The 11944-nt window shown below is 33.1% G+C and overlaps 1 protein-coding gene across 3 annotated transcripts; it reads left to right on the top strand.

Annotated features, from left to right (window-relative positions):
• Window positions 1–8291: 8291 nt before the first annotated feature.
• LOC145583295 (tubulin beta-6 chain-like) lies at window positions 8292–11638 on the top strand. 3 transcript variants are annotated; one of them, XM_081640519.1, is made up of 4 exons: window positions 8292–8385; window positions 9574–9983; window positions 10245–10514; window positions 10608–11638. In XM_081640519.1, exons 2-4 carry the CDS (start codon window positions 9590–9592, stop codon window positions 11279–11281), a joined length of 1338 nt encoding a protein of 445 aa, XP_081496645.1. In that variant the 5' UTR covers window positions 8292–8385; window positions 9574–9589; the 3' UTR covers window positions 11282–11638. The 3 variants fall into 3 exon arrangements, with proteins under 3 accessions (XP_081496645.1, XP_081496646.1, XP_081496644.1); XM_081640520.1 differs by having other exon boundaries at window positions 8308–8385; window positions 9585–9983; XM_081640518.1 differs by lacking the exon at window positions 8292–8385 and having other exon boundaries at window positions 9518–9983.
• Window positions 11639–11944: the final 306 nt, after the last annotated feature.

The raw sequence follows: 11944 nt of genomic DNA, 5'->3' as shown, positions 1-11944 counted from the left end.
GACGGCATTTACATAGAGTCACTATATATAAAAATAATGTAACTATATCAATTTTGACGATATTACTCAAAGGTCATTATATACAATAATAAGGTAATTATATTAATTTTGACAACATTTACATAAAAGTCACTATGTACGAAAATAAGGTAACTATATCAATTTTGATAAAATTTACATTGAGGTCACTATATACAAAAATAAGGTAACTATATCAATTTGCATTGACAACGTTTATAAATGGTCACTATGTATGATAATAAGATAACTATATAAGTTTTAACAACATTTACACAAAGGTCACTATATGTAATAATAAGGTCACTATATATAAACTTAAGGTATTTATATCAATTTGACAACATTTACATAAAGGTCACTATATACAAAAAGGTAATTAAATCAATTTGATACAAATTACACAAATGTCACTATATACAAAAATTAGGTAACTATATCAAGTGTTACCAATTTGACGACAATTACACAAAGTCACTATATATAAAAATAAGATAACTATATCAATTTTAACGATGTTTGCATATAGGTCATTAGTTCATCACAATGTATAAAAATAAGGTAACTATATCAATTTTGACGAGTTTACACAGAGGTCACTATATATAAAATAAGGTAACTATTTCAATTTGATAAAATTTACACAGATGTCACTATATATAATAATAAGGTAACAATATCAATTTGACAACATTTACACGGAGGTTAATATATTAATTTTGACTACATTTTAAAAAGATCACTACATGTAAGCCTATGTAGGATTCGAACCCACATCATGTGCATAATGTAAGTACACAATGCTCGACAATAGCTAATAGACTTTCGGCACACAAAAACAATAAAGCTAAAGTAATTCGTTAAAATAGGTAGCTAAATCAGTAAAAAAAAAAAAAAAAAAAAAAACTCTAGGTATAGAACAGAGAATCAAATGTCTAGCCCAAAAGTAAATCGATTCGATAATAAAGAGCATAATCAATTGCAATATTATCATTAGTTAGACAAAATCAATATACAATGATAAATTAAATAATATTCCTCAAAAGCAACAAAAAAATTTAGACAACAAAAATGCAATTCATACAGAGCTTTAACCTTACCAAAAAACAGACTGATATACCAAAACGGATAAATATTTGCTGCTAAATTGACCAAAATAAAGATTAATAAGCTTATAAGCAACAAAATAAGACAATTTGTACATCAATTAAGCATAATTTAACTAAAAATCATGAGCCTAATTGGTGGCAATCGACTAATCGAGGCCTTGTAAAATCAGATTCAGAGTATATACATGATGGAGTCTAAAATGCATCATCCTCCAAAGAAATTTTTCTGGCCATTACAGCCTAAAGCAACAGCTACACATCATAGTAGCAAGATCTCAAACTAAAATCAAGCTAAAATCTAATTAAAAACCTAATTTACACAAAATAAGATAAACTACACAAATGAATCTCAAAGAATGTTATATGAAGAAATTAAATTAAATTTGAACATATTTACCCAAACCTAGGCCCGCTAATCTCTCTCCTCCTCCTATACCCAATAGTCAACACAAACCCAAACAATATGCAATATATATCCACACTGGAATTCATATCCAACAAGCCACAACCTCAACAAAACCTTCGTTTTCTCTTCATCGCTTAAGATCATAATAATAATGGCAACAAATACAAAATTAGAATCGTGAAATTCAAATGGAACAAGCCACAAACTGAAATTAAAATCGAAACTCAGAAAATTCGAATCGGAAAATTTGTTTGATTTAAAAAAAAACTTAGAAAATACAAAATTAAACATAAATATAGAACCACAAAATAACATTATAGCTCAAAAACAACAATATGAAGAAATTAATTTGAAAATAAATTCACGCTAAAATAAAGAAAATTAATCAGATAACGTAAAAATGATCTAATTAGCGAAATCAAAATCGATTTGCTTACTTGATACTAGATCGTAGGCGGTAATGATAACGAACTTGATGAAGAATCAAAGCTATTACATTATTGTGATTTGAAGTAGCATGAAATTAGAAGAAGAATCGAGAAATTAAGAGAAAGAAAAGAGACGAGAGAGGAAATAATGCATGAAAATGGAGGAGAGAGAAAGTAAAGACTTTTGTGGGTAATAGACAGAAAATAAACCCCACTGTAAGATTTGATGAATACGTGGTAGATTAAAATCTACGGTCAAGATCTTATGTTTTCAGTTTAAAGGTTGTTTTCACATGATCCATTCCCTATATATATATATGTATATATATGTATATATATATGTGTATATATATATATATATATAAACTAAATATTGAATCGTGCCCTATTTAAAAAAGATTAATTTTTGTTGGATACTTGAATTTCCCAAATGAAATGAATTAAAAGCCATCAAGGAAAAAGTGATTTCAAATCTGAAACAAATAAATGAACTAAGATTTATTTATTTATTTTTTTTATTTTTTTTTTTTTGTCCTGAGAAAAAGAACGAGAAGACAAACAGTCAAAACTCTATTTTATACAATTAGTTCTAATTTTATCTCTATGATAGAAATATTTAATTTTTTCTCTTTTACCATAATTACTTTAGTGATGGAAAATTACCAGCTGAATGTTGCAGCACTATTAAGGGATTTAGTTTTTTCTATAATAAATGGTAACAAGGTCTACAAGGACCTAACATTTGCTAATTAAGGGACTAAGTTTAACCGTTGCTCAGGTGAGTTAAAGGTGAGTTAAGTGGCCTGATTTCTAATTTCAGGTCCTTAAAGGTGAAAAAAAAAAAGTACAAGGTCCTTAAAAATGAAAAAATGTAAAAGTGAAATCCTTCTCTTATACTTAACTCAATTTCATATCATAAAATTCAGTTGATTATATGACCATGGTTTGAACCCACTTACCACACCTCTTTGTGAAAATGAGTAGTAAATCCTTTAGCTTGGACATGATATTATATATCTGCTTACTCACAACAAGAGCTTTACAAAACCATACTTATCACCCAAACGTACACTGAATTAATGAAAAATTTGTTAGAATTTGTTAGTTCCTTTGAAGTGCAATTTATTAGATCCAAAGCTCCAAACCAAATGATAATGTGATCACAATAATCAATGAATTATGTCGGAGTGTCCTAGTAATTACGGAGTATAAGAAATTAAGAATTACTATAATGAATAACAAGGTACGTCGTATTATAAATGTTCTATGTTGGAATATATAGCCATTTTACTATAATATGGATATTAAGTTGAAACTCTTGTATACTCCACAATATATAATCAAAGGAATTATGTACTTTGTGTCCTAAATCAATGACATAATTACACAATAATGAAATCTTGTCTAATTTATAGATTCTTCACTCCTCCACCTTCTCATTACCCTTTCAATCAACTAAAGTTACAAGAAAATTGTGGACTTAATTAGCAATAAGTAAAAAAATCAAATTGGTTGCAATGTTTAGATCTTGGTCTTAGTAGTATGGCCTACAAACCACCAAGCTGTTTTGTTGAATTCCCTTTCATAGTGGACCTCGCAATAGTTAAAAGGCTACATGTCTAGTTTTGGTCCTCGGATTAACTTAATAAATGGCTAGTGAATTTGGGCCCTCCTTAATTATTGCTTAGGATTTGTATTATTGACTCCCTCTCTAATTGAGGTAGACTAGACAACCTTGGCACATTTAGACTTTAGAGACAAATTATATTCTCTTACATTGCTTCATTTAAGGTCTTGTATTGTTCGACTTATATGGACTTCTTTCATCCATTTGATGTACGGAATATGTTTTTAACATGCTCACAAATTTAGCAATTTTTGTATACAAAGTATAATAAATTTAGTTTAGATAAGTTCAAATAAAAATAATCGCATAGAATAGACTTGAAATAGAGGTAATAACAAAATTTAGTCATAATATGGATATAAGTGATAATTTTTCCAGATAGTCAAAGATAACTGAAATTTCATCTACGAAGTAGATAAAGTGAATACGTTGCATATAGAATTGATCGTCAATGACCCATCTCATGTCCTAGCCCAATAAAAATGTGATTTGGGTAGTCTAAAAAAATATGGTTTGGGTAGTCTAGAAGACTAGAATTGGGCAGGGCTTTTTGGTTAAAAACCTGTTATGGTGTTTGATTGAGTCTTATTCCATTTAAATTTTGTTTCAAAGACAGTTATAAGACTTAAAAGTTAAAACTACAAGCTCTCCTATATCTTGATTGAACCAAAATCTAAAAATATATATACTCCCTCCGTCCCTTATTATTTGTTCAATTTAATTAAAAAAGCTCTCACAAATTGTGGGTCCGTGGTTCAAATAAAAAGAATTGAGTGAGTATATAGCAATTTCATCTACCAAGTATTTTTTTCGATCTAACACAATTTTTTTACCAGCCTTGGCTCGATGTTGACTCTTAGCAACGTAGGAATACGGGCATATAATACTAGTAACTTTTTGTGATGCTAGGTGACATGTTTTTTTTATTCTAATGTTGACATATTACTTTCAAGGTGATGGCATATAATACTAGTAACTTTTTGTGATGCTAGGTGACATGTTTTTTTATTCTAATGTTGACATATTACTTTCAAGGTGATAACATTATATCCATCTTGCATAAGATTTGAAGAAAAAAAAATAGAATAATACTTGTAGTTCATCTATATGACAGGAAGAGGAGTTCTTCTCATATAGGAAAAAAAAAAAAAATTGTTTATGCTAGAAATCAAATAAGTTATGTTCGGTAAAAAGTACAATTAACTTAATTCAATATATTAAGAAAAAAAGTTTATAATAAAATTAACTTAAGTGAAAATATTTTTCCTCACGAAAAAAGAAGTAAACTTAAGAGAACAAAGCTTAGTTAAACTTATAATTGATTGATGGAAAAAAAAAAAGTTAAATAAATTGAGTAAATTCCCTTAAATCATACACATAATCCAAATATGAAATCCACACCCCTGGCCCGCCTCTCCTCTTTGTGGTTGAACAGTCAATAGTTAGCTATGCAACATTGTGGACAGGATATCAATTATCACAAGTGACAAATAAAGAACACACCCTTTCTTACCCATAATTGATTTCTAATCAAATCATTAGACCCTTTTCTGATTAATTAATCATGTTTTTAGAGAGTGTTGGTTACTGTACTACCAGATTAGGTAGGAAATAGACAGAAGAAGGAAGCTTAAATTTGGAACCTAAGCAAAGGTCACAATCTCACAATGTCATTTTTAGATATCCAAATCTAGCCTACTACTCTCTACTAGCAAAGTAGCAAGCTAACTATATAGCAAAGTCAAATATTAACTAGAGTTAATGTTAATACGACCCTGCTACCCTAGTCCTTCTGTTGGTTTCATCCTTTTGCGAGAATTACTACAGCTCTATGTACAATCAAAGGTGGACATAGGCCATGTGTTGTAAGCAATTGTGTCGTGTCAGTGTGTCTCGTGCTCAAGCGGGTCATGCACTCATGCTTAGAACTAGTCAAGCGTGTTGTGTTGATCTTTCATAATTTGAGTTCACACATGTCCCAAGTTACATGCCAGCCTGACCCATGCCCAACTCTATGTATTTTAAGCTTTAATTGAACGAAAAGTAATACGGAGTATTTCGTATATGCTCGAGATTTGGAATTTTGTATGGAGTAAATTGAAAAGAAATTAGGGCAAGCTTAAAGGTTCAGATTGGGATGGTACCATACAAAATAGCATTCGATCGAGTTGTGGTTCACATATCAACAGTACAGTAATATATTTGGGGTTATCTCATCATAATTTTGTGTTGAAATTATAGACAGGACGATGGAATAGTCAGTTGTCAGTAGTATTAAGAAAGAATAGGAGCAGAGACATGTGCAAGTAACAAACATGCATGTGTCCAGCCGTATATCTCATGTGGTTGCAACCTGCAATGCAACACTTGCTTATTGGATTTGGATTTTGTCCTTCATTTTCCAATCGCTTCTTAGGGGGACCTAAGGATGCATGGGCTACCATCAACTAGTCCTTCCTCCTTCCACACGAAATTTACTTGTCGCATTGTCTTAACCCTTAAAATAAAAAATTTAATGCTTTATAAATATACTTAGTACTCCATAGAATCCGTATTTGAATTGCATCTTGTATTATACGGAGTATGAAATATTGGTTCCTTAAAGAGGTTTGCCAAAGAAAGCTTGAACTTCTTAAATCTCTTTAAGTTTACAAATTTCATCGTGTATAGCAACATTACTAGTACTAGGGACTTACGGAGGTGTTTTTGCCTCAATTAGCATTGTTGTTATTGGGCAATTATCTTTAAAAACTTGTTTAATTTCTTCTTTAATTCTAAATATACGAAGAATAACATACTCCTTTAGTAAACAATCAACCATGACTAATGGTGATGGTACTAAGACTCTTCGTGAAGCCTTCTATACTCTACCAAGGCATCCCTTTTATCATATGCTACCTTCTACTTTATTTCTTATTTTTGCAGCTTTGTTTTACTTGTTTGTATTACTCAGTATTTGGCAAGACACTAGTTTGGTCCTTTTACACCAATGATATACCTTTTGCTTATAACATACTCCCTCCATTTTTAAATACTCCATAATTACAAATATGTTTTTAATTTTAGATGGACTTTATAAACCAAACCAAGGAGTCAACTATAGAACTGTGGATGTAATTAAAAATATTGTATTAACAATGTACTCATGCAGTTTTAAAAAATCGCAAAATCAAATTTTTATATGTGGCTGGTCACATCGTGTGGCAGAGGTTACTCGAGTTATTTGGCTAGGGGTTACTTCAGTTCTCCAATCAGGGGTTACTCGAGTTTTTTCTGTCAGGGTTTACTCGAGTTACCCGATTAGGGGTTACTCGAGTTCTCCGTTCATGGGTTACTTGGGTTTTTTGGTCAGGGATTACTCGAGAGGAAACTTGGTTAGGGGTTATTTGAGGGGTTACTCGGTCAAGGGTGACTCGAGTTATTCGATCAAAGGTTACTCGAGTTACTCGGTCATGGGATACTTGAGGGTTTAATCGGTTAGAGGTTACTCGAGTTATTCGGTTAGTGGTTATTGTATTACTGGTCAGTGATTGCTTCAGGGATTTGGTCAGGGTTTACTCGATTAGGGGTTATTTGAGGAGTTACTCAATCCGGCCACACAAAATCCCCTAAAAACTTCAAATGTTACAATTAGGGGTGTCCGTTCGGTTTTCGGTTTGGATTTAGTCCAAATCCGATCCAATCCGAATATAATTCGGTTTTCAATTTTTCAATCCGATCCGATCCGAATTTCTCTCTTGATCCAATCCAATCCAATCCGAATTAAAATTCGGTTATTTGGATCCGATCCGAAAATCCGAATTATAATGCATTATTTTTTACCTCCTAATACAATTATAAAAATAAAGCTTTAATACAAATAAAAGTCTTTAAAATAATGAGTAAAATAAATAGTTCAACGTCAAGTCATTAATTAATTAATACAAAGTCTCCCTAATTTATTTTTTGTAGTAGTAAGTATTTGAGCTAAACTTCAAAAAATAAAGAAATCCATATTTATACAAGCTTAATTTTACAATTCGGTTTTCGGTTTGGATTGGATCCAATTAGGGTAATCCGATCCAATCCGAAAATCCGAATTTCCAAAAAATCTCAATCCGATCCAATCCGATTTAAAGTTCGGATCCGATCCGAATTGATAATTCGGTTTGGATTGGATTGGATTTCGATTTTTATCCGAATTATGGACACCCCTACTTACAATAACTGATTAAGAAAAAAAATACAATAAAAGTGTGAATTGTTTTTAATTTATACTCGTACTCCATATGAAGATCAAAGTGGAGTACAAATTAAATTATTGGTAATGAATTTAATATTTTTTGAAAACTCCTGCAGACTTATTATTAATGGTAAGCAGCTTGACTAGAGAAGAATTCTTAAATGACACCATGAGAGCGTGGAAAACACCTCCAAGTAACCGACGGTAAAACTCCTTAAATTACGCATATACCCCTAATCAACCTCCCGAAATAGCAGTACTCTTCAAGGGTATATTCGTCCCTTCAAATTTTAAATTCTAACCCAAAAAATTTCAAAATCACACTGAAAATAACCAGCAACCTAAAACTCCATCTCAGCCGTCCATTTATTTACATCCAACGGCATCCGATCGGTGATTGATTAAAAAGGAGGGAAATAATTACAGCCGTCCGATTTAATCCTCTTTCATTTATAAGCCATTAGATGGGAGTCGGATTTTTCTTTTTCTCACCTATTTCTCACTCTCTCTCTCCTCAGTCCTCACTCATTCACTCTCTCTCTCCTCGGACTCTTCAGTTTCATATTTAACTACAGGTATCAATCTACATTTTTCATTTGTGTTTTTCATGATTGTTGATGAATTTTTGTCAATCTTGTGGTTTAGTTTCTGAATCTGCTTCGAATTTGATGAGATCTTTGTTTTTGTTTTTGATTTTTTTTGGTTTTGTTGTTGCAATTTTGAATAATGGATTTGTTGTTGAATTTTGAAGTATCATTTTGATCTTGTTCATTAATCTGCTTCAATTAGGTTTTAATGTTTTGTGTGGATGTCAATTTTGTTTTATTGTGATTTTGATTTTTGAATTTGATTATGATTTCGTTACATTTTGTGATGATTTGTGATTTGAAGTTTTAATTTCTAGTTTTGTTCGAAAATTAGGGTTTAATTGTATGATTTGAGTTCATTTTGCTTAAAATGGTGAATAATCATTGTTGTTTAAGTTGTAGCATAGATCTGGTTGATTATTAGTGTATTGATTCGATCTAAGTAATTTGAGCAGAAATTATGTTGTGATGGTGTTCCGACTTCTGAAAACTGTGTTACTGAGTTGTTTTTGTGAACTAATCTTATTGATATTGTTGAACTGAACTAATGTGGTTAATATGAGGAGTTCAGGCATCGAACTAGCAATTAGCGTAGAATTGTAGATTTTGGTGTTTTGCTGATTGTTGAAGCTGTGTGATTCGGTGATACATGGCTGTGTATAATCAACCCAAGGATTTTGTAATTTCAATTAGAAATTTGCATTTATATATGTTCATTTAGATCCATGGATTGAGTTGGTTTCGCTATGATATGAAAATCTTATTTTCGTATTGTTAATTTATGATACTTTCTGAGTGCTAAATTGCTAATTGCTATGATCATTTGGTAGTGCCCTTTTTTTCTGCTTTTAAATACGCTGACTCAGATGTTAGCTTAAGTTTTAGCGAGCATTGTTTGCAAGTGTCTGTATGTGTGTGTTGGTGTGATGCTATGATCACAAGGACATTAGTCCTGGATCATATGCTATTTTGACTTAACTAAGTTGATATCTGTGTTAGTGTTATCATCAGTAGATTGCTTAGTATAGCTATGTAGTGGTTGAAGAGACTCGATTAATCTATTTTGATTAGTTTATTGTTATCATAATGGCTTACTATTGTGATTAGTATGGGCTTACATTAATTTGCTTTCAGGATGGTCGGAACTTTAACTAATCCAAGTTTTAATGATCCAAGTTTTAATTTAGGAAAAATGAGAGAAATTCTTCACATTCAGGGTGGTCAATGTGGTAACCAGATTGGGTCTAAATTTTGGGAAGTAGTGTGTGATGAGCATGGCATTGACCCCACTGGAAGGTATGTCGGTACATCTGACCTGCAATTGGAGCGTGTCAATGTCTACTACAATGAGGCTTCATGTGGAAGATTTGTTCCCCGTGCCGTGTTGATGGATCTTGAGCCAGGTACCATGGATGCTGTTAGGACTGGTCCATATGGCCAAATCTTCCGCCCCGACAACTTTGTCTTTGGGCAATCTGGTGCTGGTAACAACTGGGCTAAGGGTCATTACACCGAGGGTGCTGAACTTATTGACTCTGTTCTTGATGTTGTGAGAAAGGAAGCTGAGAACTGTGACTGCCTTCAAGGTATCTCTTTACTTTGCTGTATGACTGTACGAGGTTTATCACTTGCAAATTTTAAGCATTTTTGTGCTTGACTAGTATGGCTTAACTAGATTCGCTTGCTTTCACTTGAATCTCATGGCTTATGAAATAAGAGAAATTCATCCTTGTACTACTCAATATGTATAAATCAATTTACAAGGCCTACAAGCTGATTAAAAGTCCATTGACCGCTGTTTTATGCTCTAATGTTGGGATTTGAGCCTAATTTTTCTTCTAATGCAGGATTTCAGGTGTGCCACTCTTTGGGTGGAGGAACGGGTTCTGGTATGGGTACCTTGTTGATCTCAAAGATTAGGGAGGAGTACCCTGACAGGATGATGCTCACCTTCTCTGTTTTCCCATCACCAAAGGTTTCAGACACAGTGGTTGAGCCATACAATGCCACTCTTTCTGTTCACCAACTTGTTGAGAATGCAGATGAGTGTATGGTGTTGGACAATGAAGCACTTTATGATATTTGCTTCAGGACTCTCAAGCTCACTACACCCAGCTGTGAGTAAATTCATGTTGCACCTTGATTTTTTTTCCTCCTTATGCTACTGTTTGTTTTGGTTTCTCTAATCAATTCTTGTTATTTGGATGCAGTTGGTGATCTTAACCACTTGATCTCAGCCACCATGAGTGGTGTCACTTGCTGTCTTCGTTTCCCTGGTCAATTGAACTCTGACCTTCGCAAGCTTGCCGTGAACTTGATTCCCTTCCCCCGTCTCCATTTCTTCATGGTTGGGTTTGCTCCCTTGACCTCACGTGGCTCCCAGCAGTACCGTGCACTTACTGTCCCTGAGCTCACCCAGCAAATGTGGGATTCCAAGAACATGATGTGTGCTGCTGATCCCAGGCACGGGCGATACCTCACCGCCTCAGCCATGTTCCGTGGCAAGATGTCCACTAAGGAGGTGGATGAACAGATGATCAATGTTCAGAACAAGAACTCATCTTACTTTGTTGAGTGGATCCCTAACAATGTGAAGTCCAGTGTTTGTGACATCCCACCTCGTGGTTTGAGCATGGCCTCAACTTTCATCGGGAACTCAACTTCCATTCAAGAGATGTTCAGGAGAGTTAGCGAGCAGTTCACAGCTATGTTCAGGAGGAAGGCTTTCTTGCATTGGTACACCGGGGAAGGTATGGACGAGATGGAGTTCACCGAGGCAGAGAGCAACATGAACGATCTCGTCTCTGAATACCAGCAGTACCAGGATGCTACCGCTGATGAGGAAGAGTACGAGGATGAAGAGGAAGAACTAGATCACATGTGAGGAAGAAGAGCTTTATTAAATTCGTCATAAATGTCGATGTGTTTACCCGTGGATGATTTGTGTGTATAAGGAGGGGAGTGGTAGAGAGATTGGGGGTGGGCCTGGTGCATAGTATTTGGTCATGTTATATCTTCTAGCATTAAGATTTATGGTATGTAGTCATATTGATATTAATCATGGTTTGATGTTGCTATGCCCAATTTACTTTCTGGGATTTTATCTGCTCTATACAACCAATTGGTTGTCCTGTTTTGGGTTGTAATTTTGCATTCCTTCTCTTTTTGTTTGGTTAATATTTGCGTGAATTTGAGTCAAGATCTAATAATAATGCTGAATGGTTAATTTTTTTAGCTCTAAACGAGTGGCATCCATTTAGTTGGCATTTCCAATCCTTTCTTATCATCGCAATTACAACATAAACAATTAGTTTTTGTTTGACATTGTTTATATTTGTAGTTTTTTTTTTTTTTTTAAAACAAACAACCAAAAACAGGAGATAAGAAAATGTTGTTTTTATTTTCCTTTTGTCAGTTTTCAAAATCATGATGATTAATTTTTAATTAATTATATAACATATATCATATGATTTTGAAAAATAAAAAAACAGAAAATCATAGTGATACTAAACGAACCCTAATGATCAACTTCTCTGGTTTTATTAAT

Source organism: Chenopodium album, chromosome 15 (assembly GCF_948465745.1).
Source record: "Chenopodium album chromosome 15, dcCheAlbu1.1, whole genome shotgun sequence".
In the NCBI taxonomy this organism is placed as follows: domain Eukaryota; kingdom Viridiplantae; phylum Streptophyta; class Magnoliopsida; order Caryophyllales; family Amaranthaceae; genus Chenopodium; species Chenopodium album.
The sequence above is the reverse complement of the archived record's forward strand: the minus strand, read 5'-3'. Positions and strand labels throughout refer to the sequence as shown.

Bases quoted from the DNA above. Each gene is read 5' to 3' on its own strand.
- LOC145583295 (XM_081640518.1), top strand. From the start codon at position 9,533: ATGGTCGGAACTTTAACTAATCCAAGTTTTAATGATCCAAGTTTTAAT. The intron at 9,984-10,244 runs GTATCTCTTTAC...CTTCTAATGCAG, and splicing joins GAACTGTGACTGCCTTCAAG to GATTTCAGGTGTGCCACTCT. The intron at 10,515-10,607 runs GTGAGTAAATTC...ATTTGGATGCAG, and splicing joins CAAGCTCACTACACCCAGCT to TTGGTGATCTTAACCACTTG.